At 52.7% G+C, this 24,885-nt stretch overlaps 1 protein-coding gene across 1 annotated transcript; it reads left to right on the top strand.

Annotated features, from left to right (window-relative positions):
• Positions 1-23,523: 23,523 nt before the first annotated feature.
• Positions 23,524-24,247, top strand: SOX14 (SRY-box transcription factor 14; the record flags this gene model as incomplete). The annotated part of the gene is given in 2 exon segments (XM_084267567.1): positions 23,524-23,682; positions 23,684-24,247. Coding segments are annotated over 2 exon segments (723 nt in total).
• Between the last annotated feature and the right edge of the window lie 638 nt (positions 24,248-24,885).

Genomic DNA, 24,885 nt, shown 5'->3' with positions numbered 1-24,885 from the left:
CTCCGTGTCTTGTGATAAATTCCTTTTATTAGGGCCACTTATGTGGGACTTTATCTTAATCGTCTTAAGTATGGGGCAGTCTCTGTGGTGAGGTTGGGTCGTTTTTCACTGGTACCTCAGACATGCTCCACGAGGTAAATAAATACCAGTCAGTGATATGAAAACAATCATTTAAATGAAATGGGCTTTGCTTACACAATGTTCCCCCTGACTGCATATGGCACATCTGCACAACAGGAGATGCTGAGGAACGTGTGTGTGTCTCTGATCTTTTACATCCACCTGAGTAGGAGGTCCTATTCGATGGGAACGTCAGTGCACCACATTGGTGCAGCATGCACCTTTCCAGTTCCAACTGTCTCACTTAAGCCAGCAAGGAAATGCAGTTCCCGTGGCTTAGGATTTCCAGGTAGAAACGCTGCATGAAAAGCCAAGGTGATTTTAGTAGCTAGCCAGGAGCTCTGCTTGATGACCTTCGTGCTGTAATGCTTTATGGAGTCTCTGCTCAAAAGCAGGGGTCAGGGTGCTGGTTTTAAACTGAACCAATGTTCCTCTCCATGTCGCTGGTGCACATCCAGGCTGGGAGCTGCCATCCAGCAGCTTCACTCTCCAATTGTGTGTCCAGGTGCTTACTTCTTGGGCATCATTGTTGGAGCTGGTGCAGCAGCTGGCTGGTCCTGGAGGCTAGGTGGTCCTTTCTTCTGTTTTACAGCTCAAACATGAATCCCACCATCATGTTTGAAGGAGAAACTTGTCCCTTCCACCAGTGACACGGTTCCCTTCTGCTCTCCAGTACAGAGAGGGATTTGATTTCTATGCTGCCAATAGCGTCTCCATAACAAGCTGCCGTGACTACAGCCCAGAAAAAGCTGGCACCAGGAATAAACCATTAAAGGAGAGGGAAAACCCGGTCTGCCAACCCCACTCCTGGGTAGTTTGGGCTTTGGTCAACCACTGCAAGCTAAACACGTGCTGTTTGCTGGAATTGTTGCCCGTGGTGTTTGGGTACATGATCTCTTCGTCTGGCTGCGAGCACGCAGCCCCCCAATCCTCTCTTTCCTCTCCTTGTTGCAGATGTGATTTAATTCCAGCCAGGCAGCAAAGTTTGGAAACATGCAGATCATTCCTTTCTATCTTAATCATCCTCACTGGGGGAAATAGAAGAGGAGAGCTTTTTAAAACACTTGGATAAAATGAACTGAAACGATGAAGTGCATTAAGAACAGGAAAATCTAAATGAGGTGAAAATAACGTCTTAATTGAAAGGACACAATTTAATCCCCTCTGTCTCCTGCACTTCCACGAACACGTGCACACACGATGCTAACGCAGAGGAGTAAAGCATAAGCTGGAAGACTACTCTGGAACAGCAAAGGGTGTGATTGGACAGCACTTGGTCTTCAACAGCTCTGCCCATCGCACTACTGACCCCCTTGCACTGAGGTCTTAAAGCCAATGGCCATTGCTGCAGGATCCTGCCACCACTGAAACACCACTGCAAACAGTTCCCCTCATGCTGCTTAGACAGTTGGGAAATGCCCATCTCATTACATTGACCAAAGACATTGCCTGTTACCAGCAAAGTTATGCAGCCAAGATAGGATTCAGCATCCCAAGGTAGGTACTTCCATCACTGTTGTGGGAGCTGTGGGCAATAACGGGTGGGGTCCAGCAATCTGTTGAGCTGCTGTAGGTGTCAGCTTTGAGGTGCACTCAAAGAATTTGTGGCCCTGAGGAGTGTCAGGGTTCAGATGAATCCTTCAATGAGAAGCAAAGATGAAGAATAGTCCATTCTGTGGACTACACGTAGCCTGCTGGGAGGGTCACACAAATAGGGTATTCCCTAGTGCTCACCCACCAACTGGGCAAGTGGGTGACTTACCAACTTTGGATGCTTCATCGCTCAAGTTTGTGATGCAGAAGAGTTTCCCCCCTCCAGTAGTATTTGTTACACAGCAAAAGACTAAACCATGACTTCATGACACTACCAAATAGGTCTCAGTCATCACCTGCCAGCAGGGTTGGGCTTTTTGACCTGACCAGAAAAGGGACCCTTTACATGGAACAGATATCAAAGATGATGTGTGACTCTCTCCATTGATCTGAAAAGAGACAGGTCACTGGGTGAATTTGGGATTTTAATTTTATGAATCATCTTTTGAACCACAGTCATTGTAGTGCTTGATAGAGTCTGTCTCGCTCTTGATCTCTGCTGATTAAGTATTTTCTTCTAAATGGTATCTCTCGTCCCTAATATGCTACTATTATTCAAAGTGGTTAATTGAAGTCTTTGGTCAGATCTGTATCTGGATATCAGCTTTAACCACATACACACCGTGCTGAAGCCACGATCTTGATCTGTACTTCCCCAGACACAGGGCATCATCAAATACTTTACAGAGACTTTTGGCTGTATTTCCACAACAGACACTGCAGTAAGAGCCAAAACCAAAGGGATGTACTACTGCTGGCTCTGGTAGTGTTCACAGTGTTCATCACTCAAGGTCACTCCCAACACACTCTCATGAGCCGGAGCTCCCCCGTTCGCCACTGCTCACTTGTCACTCTGTACCACCAGCCAGTCGTCCAGTGGGATAGTAAATGGATGCTGGGTGGACAACCATGTACAGTCCCCGTGGGTGTTGCAGGCCTGCCACTGCACCAAACTATTAAACCTGGCTGAGTTGCTCCTCTGTTCTTCTCTGGAAGGTACCCCTGCTGTTTTGTGATGTAAGATGTCTCTCTGTCACTGGGAAGATGATACTACCTTTTCCTGGATCTGCTACAGAACTGCTTTATAGTCATTTCCAGTCTTTTCTGGGGAGAAAACAACTGGGGAGAAGCCTTTTGGCTGTGATGTCTCCATTTTGTTTAGTTTAAGTTTTGGGGGAGGATGAACAGAGACAGGTGATACATCACGTGTGTGTGTGATGGATGAGAATGATGAATGAGAAAACTGCTGGTGATGGCCTTGTTGGACCTGGAAGAAGATGCCAGCGTGAGGGATAAAGGCAGTTGTTGGATTCCTGTGTCAGGACAGGTGGACTCAACATCTCTGATGGGCATTGGCTGCTCAGTGTGCTAAACTCTCTGCTCCACTTCTAGTAACGGAAGTTCCTAAGCAAATAATCTACAAAAATAAATACAGCAAGGGTATAATCTGCTGCTCTCTGGTTCCTGGAAACACAAATGTGATGGGTCAGGCTTACGAGTGACTACCAATCATCAGGCCAGGGTTAGGAGCAACCACCAATCATCAGGGCAGGAGCAACCACCCAGATGTCCCATTTCAGGTGGGATTAGTGGAGGATGCTACGGTACCAGGAGCTGGTGCCAATGTTGCTCTGGCAGTGATTTGAAAGATGACGACAGGGACCTGTGACTCATAGGGGCTGGCAGCCAAGAGTGGGCTGCTGTCATCTTCCCTGATGCTGGGACCAGACATGAAGATGCTGCTGGGACATGCCAGGTCTCTCACCCCATGCTCTACCCACTGGAGATGCCCCATCCCCCCTTCCCCTGGCAGCTGAGCCCAGTGCCCTGCGGAGCAGGACGCTTGGACCATCCCAGTGCTCAAATCACAATAAAACAAATGGTAATTAAATAATGAGGAGAGGAGAGGAGAGGAGAGGAGAGGAGAGGAGAGGAGAGGAGAGGAGAGGAGAGGAGAGGAGAGGAGAGGAGAGGAGAGGAGAGGAGAGGAGAGGAGAGGAGAGGAGAGGAGAGGAGAGGAGAGGAGAGGAGAGGAGAGGAGAGGAGAGGAGAGGAGAGGAGAGGAGAGGAGAGGAGAGGAGAGGAGAGGAGAGGAGAGGAGAGGAGAGGAGAGGAGAGGAGAGGAGAGGAGAGGAGAGGAGAGGAGAGGAGAGGAGAGGAGAGGAGAGGCGGGCTGGCCGAGGCGGCAGGATGCCTGAGCCCATCCTCTGTCGGCAAAGTGCTGAGACAACAAACTTAACCTCTCTGTCCACAGCGCGCCTATCAGCCATGGTTATTAAATCCCACAAAAGGAAGAAGAGGAGAAGTGAATAGGGTTGAAAGAAAAAGCACTTTCCCCATTTGGATTACCTCCTACAGAACAGGACCTGCCAGTGAAAGGCGGAGAGTGTAATTGCTGGCCTGAAAGAGAGGGGGGAAAAAAAGAAAGAAAGGGAAAAAAAACTATAAAAGGAAAGAAAGAAAGAAGGAAAGGGGGAAAAATTGATAATGAACAATTTATCCTCTGAGCTAACAGTTAATTAATTCTGAAAATATCTGTCAGGCTAATGGGGGTGGGGGGGAGGAGGGCTGTGCCACTGAACACAATTAGTAAAATAATAATAACAAAAAAAAAAGGGGGGGGGGAAGAAGAAGAAGAAGAAAAAAAGAGATTTTTTTAAGGTGTTGCTATCTTCTTAGAGACCAGGCCCTTGGCTTCCCAATGTCATTCTCAACACAATTTTTTTTTCTTCTCTCCCTTCGTCTCTTTTCAGAAATTGTTCTCATGAATGATTTATATATGTCTAGTTATCTGGAGTGATTTCTATGGACCCGGGCGCATTGCTGCATAATTGTTAATTTTAATGCCATAATAGCTTCAGATGGAGGAAGAGATTAGGCGTTTATTGCACAATTAAATGAAACATACTTGAGAATCACAAAAGGTTCCGTAATTATTTCAGACCATTAATAAAATGGGCATTAAATTATATGGGACACAAAAGGGAAAGGAAATAGATTTTCATTACAGCAATAGAAGCCGAGAGTAGTAATAGATCCTTGTTGAATTCTCTTTCTCTCTCTCTCTCTCTGAAATTAATTGTTGCCCGGCTTATTTCAAAGCAAAATAAAAGAGAAATAAAGTGTGTTAAAGAACCTCTGATGAAAGGGCTTTGTTTGATAAGGACAATAGCCAGTGATACACTCTGGGAAAAAAAAAAAGGGGGAAAGAAGAAAAAAAAAAAAGAAAAAAAAGAAGAAGATTTTTATTTTTGGCTTCCTGCCCTGAGCCCTGAAGGTGGTACAGGGGCTTCGTGCTCACATGGGGCCTCTCTGTGTTTGCAACATCATGGGGCAATGATGGGTGGGAGGGAGAAGGGGGGACCCCTTACTTCTAGGGAAGTAATTGTGCCCCTGTACTGGGCACTGGTGAAGCTGCACCTCGAGTGCTGGGTCCAGTTCTGGGCTCCTCACCATAAGAAGGACATCGAGGTCCTGGAGAGAGTCCAGAGAAGGGCAACCAGGCTGGGGAAGGGGCTGGAGGGCAAATCCTCTGAGGAGCAGCTGAGGAAACTGGGGATGTTCAGCCTGGAGAAGAGGAGGCTGAGGGGAGACCTTATCCCCACCTACACTGACCTGCCAGGAGGGTGCAGAGAGGTGGGCGACGGTCTCTTCAGCCAGGGGACAGGAGATGGGACAAGGGGAAATGGCCTCAAGCTGTGCCAGGGCAAGTTTAGATTGGATATTAGAAAAAAATATTTTACTGGAAGAGTTGTCAGGGCCTGGAACAGGCTGCTCAGGGATGTGGTTGAGTCACCTTCCCTGGATGTGCTCAAAAAAAGGGTAGATGAGGTGCTCAGAGATATGGTTTAGCATAGGATGGGAACGGTTGGACTTGATTATCTTCAAAGGTCTTTTCCAACCTTGTGATTCTGTGATTCTGTGACCCAGAAAGCTCCCCCATCAGTTCCCAAGTGCCCCCCAATGCTGGGGCCAGATGTGGGGTTGGTGGCAGGGGCAGAAGGTTTGACAAGCTGACAGAGATGCTGGTGATGCCCTCGCAGAAGGGGCCGTGTGCGGCTTTTGGCTGTTCCCAGGCAAGACCCCATGCGGTTGATTTGCCTGGGATGGAAGACCCAGGGAGGAACCACGGAGAAAGAAGCTGCAGCTGGTGGCTCACTGATGTTCAAAGCATAAGGTCCAGCCCCACCAGACCCTGGACTTTTTCCTCTGAGCAGCCCCTGGGGACCTTGACAAGGACAACATCTCCTATCGCTCGTGGCAAAGACAGAGCAGAGCAGTCTGGTCCCGAATGCCATTAAACCTCAGCTTTTGGCCTGGGAAGGTCCAAAGACAGGAGCCACCAGAAAAGCATGTCACCTCCAGTGTCACAAGAGCCCATCAGCACAGACAGCTCTCCCCTACAGATCCTTATTCCCCCGTAATTATTTCCAAGGGCAAAATGGACACGAGCAATATCCTACCCACTCCGTGAATCAGGGGACATCCCAAAAATCCGTCATTGGTGAGGGGGAGAGGAGTCAGAGACCCACTGGGATGAGTTCCCATGGGTACTTGGGATTTCTGGAAGACGAAAGCGGCATCTCTTGGCAGCTGCAGCAGCCCATGGGGGCAGGTTATTCAGGCAGCTTTGAAAATCCCACGCTGCTTTTGGACTCCTTGGTGTAGTTGAAAATGAGCCCTTGATGATCCTAGTGGAGTTTGTGCTGCTCTGAGTGACTGGCAGCACAATTAAGGGTGAAAGGGGTCAAAAGAGGGTCATTTGGAGCTAATGGAAAGCTCATCTTCCAGGTTACCAGCCTGACTTGGTTGTCCTTAAACTCCTCTGAAAAGCCTGGAGGAAAACCACTTCTAAACCATCACCAGGCACTTGGTCCATGAAAGGGTGTGCAGGGCCAGTTCCCTTGCACAGCTCGCTCCAGGTGCTGTGGAGGTTTGCAAGAAGATTCCTTCACTTCTGGGAGAAAAAATTAAAAGCTGGGGTGGGAAAAGGGGGGGAATAAACCAAAACAAAGAAGTCTTGGTAATGCAAAGTTTATCCAAAAGAATAAGTTTGAGGAGACTAGAACCAGCTCCTCCAGCACCCCCTGAATGGGCCAGGCAGGCAGCAAGGGAAGCTGCCTCCTTGCCTGGGTGCAGGAATTGTGGAGGGATGAGAAACAAGGAGCATCCCAGTGCAGGGAGAAACAAGCAAGCCAGGGTGTCTCTTCCTGGAGCACAACTGCGCTTGAGAAATTTAGCTCAGATGACGCAAATCAGACGCAGGGCAGCTATTTTTAGGCTCTGTGCAGTGTTTGACTTAGCAGCTGCACTCTGGTCCTGCCCCCATTCCCACTGGCACCGGGAGGAAGAGATGGCTGGATGGAAAGGATGGGCCTTTGGCTGCTCATAGATATGGGCGTTGGGAAGCTGGTGGCAGGGCTGGGTTGGGCAAATGGAGGGGGGTAACACCAGGACATGGGTGTTGAGGGCATAGTTTGAGCTCTCTCCTTCTTGAGGAGTCTGGGGAGGTAGCAATGCTCTCCAGACACCTCTGTGCTGCTGCGTTTTGGGAGGTGGTGTGGAGGAAGATATTTCTGTTGTCCCTGAACTCCCCCTGTGAGTCCAGCACGTGTGCTGCAGAGCTGGGAGAAGCTGGGGCAAGGGACAGCAGCCCCCAAGCCCTCCCAGCCTCCTTTCTCAACACTGCTGGGTGTCCAGCACCACGCCGAGCACCTGGAGCTCCAGTGATGGGATTAGGCCCGAAGAGGAGACCAGCAGAAAAGGAGTTTGACATGGAGAGACTTAAGGAGAAATTGGAAAAGGGGAAAAAAAAAAAGGAGGGTGTAAGGGGAATGCTCATCCTCGGGGGGAGGAGCAAATCGGAGCCTAGACAGCAAAAAAAATGAAGTTAAATAGCTGTAGACTGCAATTGAGGAGCTGTGGGCTGCTGCGCCAGTGCCCTCTCCTGGGCAGAGGGAGAGATGCTCCAGTCCCGGTGCGCCTTGGGAGGGAGCGCTTAGACCGGGGAGGGAATGCTGAGACCCGAGGAGGGAGCGCTGAGATCCGGGGTGGGAGCGTTGAGGCCAGGGAGGGAGAGCTCAGCCCCGGGGAGGGGAGAGCTCTGCCCCGGGAGCAGGACCGAGCCGTCCGAGCAGATATGGGGTACACCCGTCAGACAAGCGTGGAGCCCTACACTGGTTGGCTATGATACCAAGTAAGAATAGGGATAGTTACAGGGAAAAATAAGGAGGCGGAGAAGAAAGTCTTAGGGAGATGGAAGAAGGTCGGCATTAGAGGGAAAATAGTAAGAAGATAAAATAAAGCATGAACAGCACATAGTATTGAAGAGAAGGACAAGGAAAACAGCCTTAAGTGCAGGAGGAGAACAGCTACATCACCTGGCTGAAAATGAGGGAGCTGAGGACACGAGATGGGGTGAGTTTGGTTTCAGTAGGAGGGAAGTTCTGCTCTTTCCAGGCTGGCTGACTCCCAGCACAGGGTACCTGTCCAACACAGGCATCGCAAGGTCTTGCCCTCTCCCCACCAAGGGCTCTCCTGATGGAGTGGCTCACATCGCTGGAGGAGAGGAGCGATGCCTTGTCCTCTGCTCCGGGGGCAGCCGTGCCTCTGTCTGTCATCTCCCGATGCGCCAGGGCAGAGGAGCTCCCACTTCATGCCTCTTCCAACTCATCCATCTGCCTTGTTGGTGTCACACGAGGGCTCGCAGCAAGCTGCCTTAAGAGGAACACGTGCATCTGTCATGATCTTCTGCCTGCAGCTGCAGGAGCGTGCGGGCTGTGCTTTAGGGAGGCAACGGCCAGGGGAAGGAGCTGAACTCTGGGAACTCGATAGAGTGGTGGGACAAGATGGAAGTGGGAGACCACTAATCCCAGCAGCCACCGTGACGTCAGGCCTGAAAAGCAAAGCTCAGGCTAAGGAACAACCAACCAGCATCACTCCCTTGTGCTTGGAGCTGGGGAAGGAGGAGGGCCAGGGCCCGCAGTAGCTGGGGCTTGAGCAAGAAGAGCGGGGAAGGAGCATCTCCAAGAATGCTGCAGGGCAGGAGATTCTCGGAGAAGCCACCAGAGGCATCACGGCATGTGGGCTGTCCTTGCTAAATGCAGCCTTAGTGCACAGCCTTAGCCTATCTTGTGGTTGTAGGCGGCTAGTCCAGGTCACTGAGAGCTGTGGAGGGGTTTCTACCAGCCAGCTGAAGTCTCTTGGGTGAGCAGAAGGGAAGCAGGCAGGCACTTTGAATCTCTCTTGCCACTACAATGCATTAAAATATGTTTTAAATACAGGGAGGGTTTCCAAGGCCGCTGTGCGGATGCAGGCAGAAAATCTATTTCCCTCTGGCATCACTCCATGGGATTGAGGAAAATTCCCAGCCAAGCACTTTCTCCCAGGAAAATCCAATTGGTGTGACCAGCAGTGGACAACTCCACATTTCCCTGAACATCCACCCTTCCCCAGCCCTGCCATGGGCTGACAGCCCGTCCAAAGCCAGCATCACCCCTGCTCCAGCTCGGTATCGAAGGGGCTGTGGCTCTTGACAAGCCTGGTGCAGATAAGGTGCTGAACACCAGCGCAGGGCGAAGGGAGGCAGCAGCAGTGGCAAGAGCAGTGATGCATCCCATAGTCTCTGAAGCCCCAAGGCAACTCTGCGCTAATCGCTCAGTTCCCCAGATTAGCGCTGGGGAAGCCACGATCTGGCAGCTCCACCTGCCTTGGCGGGAATCCAGCAGTCGTGGAAAATTCAGGAATCCCTGGATTTGTGCCCGTGGCCAAAGAAAACGTCTGCTCTCTATGCCCTCCCTGCCCCCTCAAGCTTCTCAGCTGATTTTGGTAGTCACTGGTGAACAGTCCCCGTGTCCTGGCCAGCAGTGACCATGAGAGCTGCTGTGGCTGCAGTCTTGTGGAGAGAAGAAGCCTATGGCCCCTGCCTTCTGTGTGGTCCCAGTTTCTGCTTGATTTGGGGCTGCATGACAGCAGGAGGGATCAATTCCCTTTCATTAACGGGGGGCTAACGGTCACTCTGATGATCAGCATCCTCATTCTGAGCACCTGAATGACGTTGACCCCAGTGATGCTCCAGAGGAACAACTCCAAAACAGGCTGCCAGCACTGGGAGCTTTGGAAAGCAGCATTCACCATGCAGACCAGGGGAAACTTGGTGTAAATATTGATAGAAAATATATAAAAATGGGCCTCTTGGTTGAAGGGGGTGGCTGTTCTGTTTCCAGTTGGAGTCAGTTGGACAAACAGGTCACTCCTGGGAAGGAAAACCCCAAAGAAAACAAACCAAAAGGAAACTGGTGAAGCTGGTGAGGCTGGATTAGAGTTTCCTAGATGGGGGTCAGAGAGGGGAGAGCTTTTAGCAGTGGTTTGCACTGTCTGAAAGAAAGCTTCAGGATTTCGCTCCACTTCAAAGAAAAGATGCCCAGCTGGAGCACGGCCCTTCCTGGTCACACTGGGCAGTGGGAGCAGGATTAGCACCCCTCACATGTAAGCGGAGGGAGCGGGGGGCTCACGCATCTCCTCCCACACCACTGACAACTTACAGGGAGGATTTCAAAGCATGATGTGAATATTTAGCTACCCAGCTTCCATTGACCTTGGGATCAGCTGAACGGACAGTTTCCTGGACTCGCTCCCTCCCCAAAAGTCACTGCTGCCGTTTCGGTTTGGGGGGCATGTCGGGGATTCGGGAAGGCCGTGCATCAGCCGAGCCCATCTTGCAGCTCTGCTGCTTGCCACCAGCGCAGGAGCTCAGCAAGGGGCAAAACCCAGCCCTGGGACATGGGTTTTGGTGTCTTCTCCTTCCTACTATCAGTGCCAGCATGGACCCACTGTGCCTTTGGGCTCTTACACAGTGGAGTTCTGCCCTTGTGCAAAACCCTCTCTGGCTTATTCTCACAGGCTTTTAAACCCTGGGCATCTATCGGTACCTCCTAAAACGTTTCGGGCACCTCCCCGTAGTTTGACGCATCAAACCCTCCCTTTGTGGGTATGGAGTTTCTGTGCTGTTTCCCCATCCTGGACGCTTGGATTGGCAGGTAGAGCCTCAGCCCACGTATGCTGCAGGCTGGTCCTTTCACCTGAGTGACACTGAGCTATTTCAGAGCGGCCGGGACCTGCCCGCGCCTCTCAGACACCGCCAGGAGTGCTTTACGAAGGTGGCCCGTGCTGACAGCCCCACTCTGTGTGCTGTCAGCCCCATCCACTGCTTTGGTGGATGAAGAAATCAGATGCCTCCTTCTGCAGACCCCCAACCCCTTCCACGAGCCCTGGGCTGCCCCCTCCACCTGCCTCCTCTGCTTGGGCAGCTGCCCACCATCTCCTCCCCACCCACAGCCCATGGCTAAAATACCTGCTGCTGTCTGACTCTGCTCTCATACCAGTTCCCAGAGGGGTAGAGCAGGGCATTAACCCTCCCCTTTAAAGAGCTTCTGCCTGTGTTTTTTCCTTTTCCCTCATCTGTGATGCTACAATATTGGTTTAGAGCATTTATTCTCCTGAACAGTAGCTTAAAGTCAAAAAAAAGCTGCTATCCCCACTGTCTTCCCTGAATTCCATCCTAATCTGAGTTTGTAACATCCCTATCTTCCTTTCCCCCTTTTCTTGAGGCACAATTTATTGTAGCTTCCAAAAAGTGGAATGTCAGCAAACCTGTGTTGTTGGGTTGGGTTTTTTTCCTAAATGGAGAATTTCCAGAGGAGACACATTCCTCTTTTGTCAGGGAAACAGAAGATGCATTTGCATCTTTGAAATTTCCTGTATGAGAATAAAAAGCCCTTCCAAGGGAACGGGGCTCAAAACAGGAATATTGTGCAACAGCAAAGAAAAAGGGAATCAAGTGGCAGCATAGCCAGCAGCTTTTGGTGCTCTTGCCTTAGACACCACGCAACATTTTCAGGGAAAAAACCCCAAACGCCCAAAAAAACCCCCAAAACCAAAACCCAACCCCCCAAACTAAAACACCAACACCCAGGATGCAGTTTTGGTTCCAGTCCAGGGCTAGGAAAAATAACCCCAGGTTTTGGAGGAAGGACAAATGTATTGAAAAGCCTCTCTGCCCAGCTTTACTATGACCACAGGGCTAATAAGCCTTGGAGTAAGAGCTGCAGGGTTGAGTAGGAGAAGCCTGCGCAGATGTCCTGCCATTGCAAACAAGCTCTGCTTGTCCCCTCCACCAGGCTCAGAGGGAGCAGAGAGACCAGGAGGTTGCAGGGCTACTGTCAGTGCCTGGAGATGTGCTGGGAGGCCATATTCCCACCTCACTTCTGGTCCTGAGATCCTGCTGAGGATGAAGAGCCTTCTAACCCAGGCGCCCAGGCACACGCCTAACAGATAACGCTTGAAGGCATCGCGTGAGTCAGAGAGAGAGAGAGTGAGTGAGTCTTTGGGCTGCAATTAAATACACAACCAGGACTGATTAATTGGAAAAGAATCCTTATCCGTAAACGGAAGAAAACACTCCGCTCACCGCACGTGTCAGGGCAGCGACGGGGATGGGCAGAAGGCTTGGCACAGCCCAACTGCCTTCCCTCGGGACCCAAGCACGCCTGTAACCGTGGGGGAAACCGTGTGCTGGGATACTACAGAAGCCAGGAGCTGGTGAGAAGGAGGAAGAGCCGCCTTCTCCTGCTCTTTTCTTCAGGTTCAGCGTTAAGTTTTGGGGGTGGGTCGCTGAAGAGCAGCACACGCCCAGAAGTACAATGGCAATCTTCACTTCATCTCAGTAGAAACATGTTGTCGTCCCATGGGGGAAGACTACAGTGTTAACGTGGGAATAACTGCAATGAAAGGGGCTAAGCTACTTATTTCCTCTGCTTTGACTCCTTTCGGAGGGTATGTCCTCCTGTGTTGCTGACTGATGACAGTTTGAGATGCTGAAGCTGGTTAATTGTTATGAGTCACTGGGGCATTACCGCAAGCCATGTGAAAACGCGGAAGGGAGCAATAATCACCTGTGATCCTGGGGAGAGGGATAATCCTGAAAAAACAGGGAGATTCATCAGTCTGGGAAGCAGGTGGGACCGGTAAACCTCCTCTACGACAAGGGGTTGGATGCCATCCTTTGGGCTGAGATGGGTCTCATCTTTTTGAAACCTCTTGGCTGTGGTTTAGGGGGTCTGGTGGCTGCAGAAAGGCAGGATAGCGGCAGAGGTGGCTGACTAGGATGCGAGGCGGTCATTACATAGCTCATGGTGTCATGGCATCCTAAAGGAAGACACTAAGCCAATGGATGCAAAGTTGTCTTTATCCTGGTAAAACTAATCAGCAATAGCTCCTTTGGTCTAAAAACCTGTTGCCTCCTCCCTGCAACATCTACCAGTGCAGGAGACACAGAGATCAGGCTCCCAAGCAAGATTCGACACTAAGCAGGGCTGGGAAGGAAGAAGATGGGTACAACAGCACAGTGACCTACCTACCTACCTACCATGTTTGGTAGATCTGAGAGGTGAATTGATCATCACAAGTCAAGTCGGAGCACCAAAGGGAAATCAGGACCTTTCTCTGGGGCTCGTGCCCCGCTCTGTGTTTGGATGGATGGGGTAGCCTCATCTCACACAGACAAGTAGTTCTTCCCAGGGGAGAGTGGTGAGCAGGGGAGTTATCTCCATGCCCTATGCCGGAGGAAGCGTGAAACGTCAGTGCTGTGCACAATGCACTCATTCTTTTGCCTTGCCCTGCAAATTTGTAGCTGCTGATTAAATCCCTTTTCAGAGGGAAGTGTTACAAGGCTCCTACATGCTTTCCCAGGCGAAGACCTCTCTGCTCCTTCTGTGTTTTCATTCTCCCGTCGGCCTCTGCCCACTGAATAACAACAGTAATTGGATGTGTTTAAATAGCGCTGCTCATTATTGTTTGGCCAGTAATCAGACAAGTCTCCCGTCCCTTGCAACCTGACCAGCGCGTGCCGTGGAGGAAGGCTGGATGCAAGCTCCTCTTCCTCCTCTCCTCCCACCTGCATCCCCTCACCTCTCTACCCTGCCCAGGTCAGGCTTATTGTATTGCCTTGCAAATTGTATTCCAGCGATAACAAATTCTCTCCCTCTCTCCCTCTGTGGTCGGCAGAATGCTGGGGACACAGTGGGGCAACCTTGAGCTGTTTGTTCGTCAGGGTGGTAACTGTCGGGGAGGCAAAGGGCTTGAATGGAGGAAAGGGGGCTGATCCACAGCATCACCATGGCTGGGAAAGAAAGATAGAAGCAGCTGGTGCAACAGAAAGGACCAAAACATCCTCTATATATCTGCCCAGGTGCTGTTTGGCTGGCAGGCAGAGAGTGTATTGCCTGGCCACGTCAACTCTTGGAGATGTACGGGCAGCGCCGGTTGGCCTCTGCAGATGTTTGGATGTTGCATGTGTAGGTGGACACCAACACTCTTGGGTCTTTAGGTCAGAGTGGCCTCAGCGAGGACCACATCACCGTGCAGGCCCTGGTCTTTGTTCAACCAACCACGTTTGCAGGAGAAGTGGGGGATTTCTGCTTGGTGGGGCAGGTCTGTGCTGAGCATCTCTGTGGCCCTCCCTCTTTGCTCCCATCGCTTGCTAAAGAGGAAGGGGGTGGGGAAGGGGGAAGCCCCATCACCCATCCAGGCTCAGAAGCAGCAGCAAATGAACTGAATCGCCATTCAGATGTAGATACCACACCAGTAACGAGCGTTTGCCGACAGCCCATTGGCCACATGCCTTTGCATGAGCTGTGCCATGGCTCCTTATTATGACTAATAGACACACTTGCAGAAATCAGAATCTATTTCCAAGTGATTCATGAGCATGTAGGAAAAGGAAGGCGGTGGGGGGGGGAGGGAGGAACAACAGACTAAATACACCTGGTAATTTATTTGCTATGAATAATTTGAGCAGCCCCAAGTGATGGAGAGACGTTAGTTATTTATCCTGGGGGTGAAATTTGCAGGTGCTGTAGACAGAGCAGGCCCTCCCTGTAACGTTTGCCTCCCCCGCCCCAGTATAAAGCTCTATGGCCGTATTTGGAACGAGATATAAGACATGCTTCATCCAAGTCTTTGCATTAATTGCTGGTTCTGGAATCTCCTGCCGGCTAAATTATTCCCCGCAGAATCCCTGTCTCGAGGGTTAGGAAAGGGTTACTGAGCGTGCCTTCCCGTTTGGGCTGGGTGGGTGGAAATATCGTTGGCTTTCATCTCCAAACCTCGTAAAGAACAAGCAGCTGCCGGAGAGATGGGTGCCTTGTAAATCATCGCCATAAATAAGTAATGAAACGGGCGCATCGCTCGGGCCTAGGCACGGCTCCACGCAAGAGCCGGGCACTAGGCCCTGACCCTGCCAGGACCCCACTCCAAAGGAGACATGGTTGGATGCTCTTCTTTGCTCTGCCCTGGAGCGGGTGGTTGGCTCCCAGGGAGCATTTGCTGCAGTCTTGGGCTGAGGTTGTGGGAGTTTTTCTCCCTTGCAGGTTGCAAAGGAGTCATTCTCTGGAGCCTGGCCCCGCTGCGTTGGTCGGCGGGATAGCTAACGCGAGCGGCGGCTCCTCCGTATCTCACCTTCTGTGTCACCATATTGTAACCGTAGGGTTTTGTCTCCTGGCACCACCGGACTGTGATGCATTTCATTATTTTTGGTGTTAAAATTCAGAGAGAATTTTTTTTTCCCCCATCAAATATCTTTGTATTTGTTTCCAGAAACAAACGATTAGCATTAGTATTCATTAGTATTCGTGTTAACAATTGATAAAGGGCCCACTACTGTAGTATCTGTGCAGAGCACACAAAATTCAATTAAAAATATAATAATTTCCTCAAGCCATGATCGTATAATCTGTACCATCCCCCAAAACTCGTTCCTAAGACTTCCCCCAAAGTTTACTGCAGAGGGATCTGTTTTCCAGTGAAAAAGGGCCCTGAGTCAGGGATGCTGCGGTCGAATGAGCAGGACTGGGCTGGGGAGGGCAAGAGAGGGCATGTACAACCCAAACCAGGAATGCTTTTCGGTAGTGCCAGGCCAGTGTAGCTCCACTCCCAGTCACAGTGCCCATCCTGCAGCAGAGTTGGTGTGCCCAGGTAAGGCTGCATCCCCCACCCAGGCAGGGTGAATCTCCAAATGACTCAAGACATTGGGGTCTTCTCCATCCAAACACTTTGCTGCCTCCATCCCCCCTTGGTTGACTCATTCTTTGGAGTCCAGAAGTGATGTTTTCCTCTCTCCTGGCTCTGCAGACTTGTTTCACAGCTGAGGAGGGTGCTGGAGACTGGTGCATGGCTGGAGACCGCAGCCCTGATGCTTCCTCTTGAGAAACAGCTTGTACTGTCCTGGAGAGGATGCTGGGGAGGGGTCCTTCCCATACCGCAAGGGACCCATTGCTGGAGTCCCCACCAGAATATGGCTTCTGATGAGGCATCTAGCTCACAGGTAACACCCCAGAGCAAACAGCCAGTCCATGTAGAGTCTATGTATGAGCACCTTCCCTGCCCAGGGGCATGTGGCATTATCCTGCTCTGATGCATCTGTGAAGACTATTCCTGGGCTGGGGGTAAGCCAACAAGGAGGTTTGCCTCTAAGATGCCACCACGGACCTCCAGCAAGCAACAAAAGGCATCTTGGAGTCACACAGGCTCCTGTAGAGCAGTGTTTGGATGGAAGCTGTTGCATTTGCAAGCAGCATGGGTGGGTATGTACTTTGTGGTTTTCTTGAAGCTGGTTCACTCAGTGAGGTCAGTGACAGGGCTGAATTCTCAGCAAACAACAGAACCGGATGGCTGTTTAGACCTTGTTTCACCGGTTCAGTCCAAAGCTGTGTTTGCCAGACAGGTTTGGTGCTGCTGACCAGCATCTCAACATTAGGAGTGCTTTGCACAGAGTGGAGTCTCAGTTTTGAGGCAAAGGAGCATCTGGCCAACTCTTACTACCACGGAGCATCTCTTGCTTACTGGAGCATCTCTTACAACTGTGGTCCATCTCCAGCAATTCAGGACCTCAACTACATGCTTAAAACCTCCCTGTGTGCTCTGGAGATTATCCAGATTGCTTTGGACCATATTTTGGATGACTTCTCCAGGGTTATGGCAGACAGCACTTGGTCATCTGTGTTCCTAGGGAGTCCTACCTTTGTACTGGGAATATGTCATGGGGAAGAAATGGCCTTCAGCACTTAAAGTAACACAACCCACCCTGGAGCTTCACCCTGAGAACTGAGAACATTTGTGTGAGCGGAGCAAAAGAGGTCTGGAGTCCTTCCAGTAAGATAAATGGGCTGTTCATCAGTTCCTTGATGGGTCCCAAGGGTTACCTTCTCGTGGGCTTCGTGTTTCTGGTGAGTACGTTTAACTGAAGTGCCACATCAGTGTATATGAGAGGTGCAGGGAGTAAATGATATGGTTCTTGCACGGTTTGGTTCACATAGGTGGGAATCTAAACACTGTCTTATCTGTGCTGTGGGCCTGGTTGTTGTGGTGGTGGTGGGAGATCTTTCACTAGAGTGGGCACATTGACCAAAAAAAAAGATTAACTTCACCTTGTTGGTCTGTGTGAAGCTGACGGATACTTAATAAATGGACAGGAATTGAACCACCCTTCACTAAAATAACAGATGCTCCTGCAACTGAGAGCGCGGTGGTGCTTGGGGACATGTACACCATGAACACCACTGAACACCATTCACCTCATTCAGATACCCAAGTGCAGAACGTGGTACTCGGGGATGAGACCCAGATTTGTGAGAGCCCCATGGCTGTGAACCGGTCTTGGGATTGCATAAACCAACAGCAGGAGGGGTTTCCTCCCTATCTTTGCATCTTGACCAGACCTCCACTCACTCTTCGTGTCGTTCAGCTGTACGAGAAGAACCCCAGTGACACAGCCCTCCTGAGCACACCCTGTGTTTGCAGAGCACAGCAGTCGCTCGTGGTCCTCTGAGCTCCGCGTGCTTTCCACGTGTAGCTGTGGGCAGTGATCCAGGGACAGGCTACTCCAGAGCTCACCTGAAATACCAAACCCTGCGGGTTGCTTCCTTCCCCTACCCCAAAGCTTCTCCGATGGGTAGCTGGGAATGATCATGCTGTTGTGCCTCATCCTGCACCAGGGAGGGTGGCTGGATCACAGCCGATGAAGCCATCAGCGTCCCCAGGAACGGAGGCGGGTGAGTGCTTGTGATAAACAGTTCAGCCTTGGCACTTTTCTTGAAAGTTGCTGCTTCTATTTCAGAGCTTGTGTGCCTGAAAGCCTGTCTGGTTTTTTTTCCTGACTGTATCAGTTGGTCTAATAAAAGATACTACCTTTCCTTACAAGCCTGCTCTGCACTTCTGAGCTCAGGTTGTTTATCCTTTCCCTTCATGCTGCTGACAATGACTGAGGCTCCCTGGCCATACAATCTCTAGGAAGTCAATTCTGTGTCAAGCCCCTGGGTTTACATGCACGGCCAGAGCAAAAGTACCTATTTACTGGAGAGGCTCATCAGTTCTCCCCCCCCCGCTGCCTCTGCTGCAGACACAGCAAGCAGCAACCTCTGTCTTACCTGGGGAAATGGGCCGATGCTCCCAAGGACCTTGTGGGCCTCTGCAGAGTGGGTCTACCCAGTGTTGGGTCTACCCAGGGTGGGTCACTAAATCACAGAATCACCAGGTTGGAAAAGACCTTTAAGCTTATGGAGTCCAACCATTCCTGTCCTGTGCTGACCCATATCCCTGAGCACCTCATCTCCCTACCTGTTAAACACACCCAGGGGTGGGGACTCAGCCCCCTCCCTGGGCAGCCTGTGCCAGGCCCTGACAGCTCTGCCAGGGAGGAACTTTTCCCTCATATCTGACCTGACCCTGCCCTGGCACAGCTTGAGGCCATTTCCCCTTGTCCCATCTCCCGTCCCCTGGCTGAAGAGACCATCGCCCACCTCTCTGCACCCTCCTGTCAGGTCAGTGGAGGTGGGGATAAGGTCTCCCCTCAGCCTCCTCTTCTCCAGGCTGAACACCCCCCCCCTCCCCCCCCCCCCCCCGCCCCAGCTCCCTCAGGTGCTTCTCAGAGGATTTGCCCTCCAGCCCCTTCCCCAGCCTGGTTGCCCTTCTCTGGACTCGCTCCAGGACCTCCATGTCCTTCTTATGGTGAGGAGCCCAGAACTGGACCCAGCACTCAAGGTGTGGCCTCACCAGTGCTGAATACAGGGGCACCATCCCCTCCCCAGACCTGCTGGCCACACTATTTTTGATACAAGCCTACCCAACCCACTGGGTTTTCATTGGGGACTGCTCACCCTGGGAAGGATGAACCACTCCTTAGCCATTGATTTGCTATGATTTAACAGCTAACATTGTTTAGGAAAGGCCAGGAGGTAGCAAATATGTGGCACTGCCCCAGGGGTCTCTTGCAGGGGTTGCACTCAGAGACCCTCTGTGGGTCCCATGGAGCCCAAGGCACTGTCAGACTCTATGTGGGAAGTTTTGATGTTCTCTGCCCCAGCATTAAGCACTTCACAGTGTCAGCAGTATCAAGCTGAGTGGCTGCTGACCTGGCTGCAGTCAGTATTGCCCAATGCAGCACTGCTGCACAAGCACACGGACAACGATGCTTCCCAGGTTTTTATTACCTGGGAAGGCTGCTGCACAAAATCATGCTGTGAGGCAGCCCCACTAATGAGGACCTTCACGCCCACCACCCCTACCCAGGGGCTGTGAGAATATCTGGAGCAGTAGAACACACAGGACCTGCCCAAGTTTCCCAGCATTGGTGGGTTCCTGGGCTGAGTGGCCTCACTGCAAGGGTCATCATCTGCAGGGAGCCTGAGAAGGGAGGGAAATCCCCTGGTCCAGAAATATACATCATCTTCCTCACTAGCAGTGGACTGTGGAGAAAAAAACACTAAAACCAAACCAAACAAAAAGTGCTGCAAGAGAATAATGAACAGGTCACCTGTGAGAAATGAGTTTGGCAAATGCATACAGCATGAGTTAAAGGCCAGGGTGTTTATCAGAGATGGTGCAGCATCCCAGGTATGTAAAAGGAGCAGAACAGAAACTGAGCTTTGGAAGGGGCTGGAAACTTCGTTTTCAGGGCATAACCCAAGTCCTAATTGGTGGGGGCTGAGAGGAGTCTGTATATTTTATAGCAAGTTATTCTACAACTCTGTCCCACACACAGAGCACGGTGCTTTCCCAGGGAGCATCTCCTGTTGGCCAGTGTGAGGAAGGAGATGCTGGGCGAACCAGATCATGGGATGACCCAATCCACCACATGCATCCCCACTACCCCTCTCCTGTCACGTACATACAGGGCGGTGACCTGCCCCATTAAATCTTCCCCTGGGGAAGGCGGTATCGGTGGAACTGTTTGTAGCTGTAGTTGGGTTAATGCTCTTCTCAGGGTTGGTGGGGGTTGGGAGCAGGGGGACACGGGCACACACGTAGAGCAAAAAATACTGCACAGAGAATAACCCAGGAGTATGGAGTCTGCTCTGCACCGTGTCTGTGTGCTCTGCATCAGGGCTGTGTGCTCACACACACTGGCTGCCGGTGGGAGCCTCACCGGGTCACACAGGGAGGACGGGTGGCTGCCACAGGCACCAGAGCCCCGAAAGTCTTTCCAAAACGTGCTCCCTTCAATTAAAAATCAATTAAAAAAAAAAAAATCCCCTCCCTTCCCTAGCGCCTGGAGCGTTAGGGAAAAAGAAGAAGAAAAGTTCTTTGTAAAGATTCATTATTTCCCAGCAACTACCAGTTTGGGTTGGGGGTGTTTCCAAATTAGAGGTGCCGTGCTCTTCGCCCCTCACCTTTGACAGCTGCAGAACCACAAGCCTGACCGTGATCCCTGCGAGGAGGGGGAGGAGGAGGAAGGCAGAAATACAGCTCTATTTATGCTGATATTAGATCTCAGGGCTAACATGATCTCATCTAATTTAAAGTTACTCCAAATGAACTGTCTCCAAGAATATAATTTTAATGTTTCCATATCAGGCCATTCTTATCTCTCTGCATTGCCGTGATATCATTCAGGAATAATAATCGCACTATTAGTTTTGGTGTCTAAACAAGCTGGAGAGGGGAAATGGATTTCAGTCCCCGCCCTGGAAAACGCTCCTGGCTCAAAAAGAGGGGAAAAAAAAAAGGGGGGGGGGGGGGAGAGGGGGGAAGTGGGGGTACGAAGTTTAGAAACCCCATCCTCGGGGGATGTGCCACAGCAACAGATGCCCCTCACAGAATCCACGATTTAGGGGAGAAATGGAAGTATTTAAGAATGGAGGGGTTGGTATCTCGAAGGAAATATTTCTTTCCCTCTGGGGTTTTGTGGGTTTTTTTTTTTTATAAACAGGGATGTATATATAGGATGTAAATGAACCAAACACAGCCCGAAATGCCCCGAGCTGATCGGAGAGTGGGTGATGCATCAAGGCAAAGGCACCAGCCAATGAAAAGAGGGCTGCCGGGGGGGGGTGGTGGTATTTATTTATTTAATTTATTTTTAATCATTAATATTGCGAAGCAACATTAACTGATTGGGAAGACTTTTCGGGAGCGGGCAGAGCCCGCGAGCCATCACTCGCTCCCGCAGGATTTGCCTTGCTTCCCGGATGCCTCCGAACGCCGCACGGTTCCCCCCTCGTTTAATCTTCGCGAGGGATGACAGATGATAGAATTCCACCCTTTCTCCCGAATAATTTGAGAATAAACAATGAAAACAAAGGGGTTTTTTTTTGTATTTTAAACGGCGGAGGGGAAAACACGATATACCGCGGAGAGGAGGGCGAGGGGAAGCCGCGGGTATTACGCGCGGTCGCTCCGCGGGGCAGAGCGCCGGACGGCAGAGCCGTTGTTACCGCTGTTTCCACGGGGCAAGTGGGGTAAAGGAAACAAGTTTCCACGCGTGTCACCCTTCCACGGCCACCGCAGGTCCCTGACGGGGCGGGCGGCGCTCGGGCATCCCCGCCACGGCCCGCGGAGAGCGTCCCGACGGGGCTACCGGGACCACGCGTGGCACGGAGGTGGCCGAGTGTGTGGGGGGTAACTTGGCAGGCACTCCCGGGGCAGGGCAGCTTGGGGGGTGGGAAGAGCCGCCTGCACCCCCTTGTTTATCTTCTTCTTGCCGGTCTCGTATGAACGCAGCGGCTGCTGGGGGGGAGGCTCGGGGAAGCCCCCCCTTGGGAAGAGGGAAGTTTCCCCAGGGAAGGTCCGCTGCCGTCCGGGGTGGGAGGGTGGTTTGAGGATGCGGGGGGGGGGGGGGGGGAGGGTGTGTATCCCACCCGCAGCCCCCGCTCCGCACATGGGGCTCCTCCTGGGCGAGGGCTGAGAAATTCCGCGGCGTATTTCTGGGCACAACGAAAAAAGCGGCGGGGATGGAGCTGGCGGCAGCAGAGCCAAAACCTCCGGCGCTCCCGGCCCCGTCCAGGTGAGCGGACTCTAAATCATATGCCCCCCTCTTCTTCTTCATCCTCCTCTTCCTCCTCCTCCTCCTCCCCGCACACGGCTCTGCCGGGAAATTAAAGTCATTTATTGCAAACGGAAAGGAAAAAAGCAGGAAATAAGGTCGCGGGTGGCGTATTCTATTATTAGTAGTAGTATTTGGGGAGGGGGAAAGAGGAGGTAAGATAGGTATGTGCCCATCAATAGCGGCACCCCGGCACGGAGCGGATAGCAGCGGCTCCCCACCGGGCGGGGGGAGAAGTTACCGGTGGAGCAGCGACCGTATCCCGGCGGGGTGTACGGGGGGACCCCGGAGGGACCGGGGCGGGTTCCCCTCGGGCTGGATCGAGGAGCCCCCCCACTCCGCGCCTCCCGCCCGACTTCTCGTTTCTCTACGCGGTGGCTCTCGGAAACGGGCGGGCGGGGGGTAGGGGGGCGGCCCGGCGGGGGTTTTCGGAGCAGGTTTGTTAACCAAAGCAGGTGCTAAAAACCAATAAGCCTGGAACAAACGCGGTGCCCCCCGGGAGCCGGGACAATTGTTTCCATTTAATAAATATTTTCCCCACGGGCGTTTCGCGGGAGGCAGGCAATTATTCAAAGCAAGCCGGGACGCGGACCGGCTCCCGGGGTTAAGCGGGGCTGAGGAGCGGGGAAAGGGAGGGGACTGTCAGCGGCGGAGCGGCCCCGGCGCACGGCGGAGCGCGGCGCCCATAGCCCCGACGGCGGCGGCGGGGAGCCTGGAGGGCGCCGGGACCGGCCCCACTCCGCACCCCGACGGGATGGGGGGAGGACGGGGAGTATGGGGGACGACCCCCCTCGCCTCCCCCGCGCTTCTCGCCTCCCCCGCAGCTGCTATTAGCGCAGCAACTCACAAAAGCCTTCCTTTTAATCTGTGCGTTTGAAGCCGGGGGGGTTGGGGGGGGACACGACGGGGGGGGGGGGGTGGTGGTGAAGGGGTGTCCTCCTTTCCCCTCCTTTCTTCTTCCTCCTCCTCCCTCCCCTGTCCCCTCCCCTCCTCTTCCTCTCGCCCTTCCTCTCTCCCTCTCTTTTTAAGCGGGTCCCCCTCCGCGCTGATTGGGCGCCCGGCCGCGCTGTGAACGCCCTGCCGCTATGTCAGCCTGCGCGCCGCAGCCCCTCGCCTTTGAACTGCCCCGCGCCGCGCCGCGTCCCCACCGCCGGCCCGCTGCAGCGCCCGGCGGCTCGCCGCCTGCCTAGCCGCCCGCCGGGCCCCGCGGGCCGCGCCGCTCCGCGCCTCTCCGCGCCCCGCCCCGGCAGGGCTCCCGCCGGGGACGGCGTTGGCGGAGGACCTGTGATGATCAGCTGAGCCCGCTCCTCCCGCTCCTCCGGCTCCCTCGGCCTCCTCCTCTTCCTCCTCCTCCTCCTCCTCCTCCCGCCGCCGTCCGGCGCCCCCAGCGCGCCCCGCACCGCAGCGCCCCGCCGAGCCGCCCGCCCGGCCGAAGCATGTCCAAGCCCAGCGACCACATCAAGCGCCCCATGAACGCCTTCATGGTGTGGTCCCGCGGCCAACGGCGCAAGATGGCCCAGGAGAACCCCAAAATGCACAACTCGGAGATTAGCAAGCGGCTGGGCGCGGAGTGGAAGTTGCTCTCCGAGGCGGAAGAAGCGCCCGTACATCGACGAGGCCAAGCGGCTGCGGGCGCAGCACATGAAGGAGCATCCCGACTACAAGTACAGACCCCGGCGCAAGCCCAAGAACCTGCTCAAAAAGGACAGGTATGTCTTCCCTTTGCCTTACCTCGGGGAAACCGATCCCTTAAAGGCCGCCGGGCTTCCCGTGGGGGCCACTGACTCTCTGCTGAGCTCCCCGGAGAAGGCCAGGGCTTTCCTGCCTCCCACCTCAGCACCTTACTCCTTACTTGACCCCAGCCAGTTCAGCTCCAGCGCCATTCAGAAGATGACTGAGGTTCCTCACACCTTAGCCACCAGCACCCTGCCCTACGCCTCCACCTTGGGATACCAGAACGGGGCGTTTGGCAGCTTGAGCTGCCCCAGCCAACACACCCACACTCACCCCTCGCCAACTAACCCGGGCTATGTCGTGCCATGTAACTGTACCGCTTGGTCGGCTTCCAGTTTGCAACCTCCAGTTGCCTACATATTATTCCCAGGCATGACCAAGACTGGGATAGACCCCTATTCTTCAGCACACGCGACTGCCATGTAACACCCACCCACCCACACCCCCACGGGCGTGTGTGTGTGCGTGTCCGTGTCCCCGGGTGGCAGCTGGAACTGGGAGATTCCTTCGTGTGCATGTACATAAAACCTGCAGAAGCAAAAAGCCACCCGAAACAGGACTCTGCTGCCCGCCACCGGGCCGGGACAGATGCGGACGCTGCCTCGGGGACTCGGAGATGCTCTCGCCTAAACCTCCACCCTGAGAGCTGGCTCCAGGCTCGGGGCCGGGGGCGGCGGGGGAAGGGGCAATACCTGCAATGGTGGGGTCAGATAGGAGCCCGGCACTTGTAAGAGTTGTAAATGTGTTTAAAGAGAAAAAAAAAACCAAGAAAAAGAAAAAAAAAAGGCGGAAAGAAAAAAAAAAGCGAACCTTGAACCGCCCTTTTGGGACAAAGCGGGGGAGAAAAGGGGAAAGAAATAGGGGGGGGGTAAAAAAGAGAAAGAGAGGCGGTTTCGATTTTTATTTATTCTCTTAATGTTTATGAGTTCTCCAGGGTCTCATGTCACTTGGACTTGACTTTGGGAAGTCCCGGTATTACTCTGGTTTATTATTTTTTTTTGTTGTCGTTGTTTTCCTTTTGCACATTAAAAGACGAGATCAGCTGTGTTATATATATAAATATA

Source organism: Gallinula chloropus (genome assembly GCF_964237585.1).
Source record: "Gallinula chloropus genome assembly, chromosome: 8".
Lineage (NCBI taxonomy): Eukaryota > Metazoa > Chordata > Aves > Gruiformes > Rallidae > Gallinula > Gallinula chloropus.
Note: the sequence above shows the minus strand (reverse complement) of the source record. Positions and strands in the feature narration are given on the sequence as shown.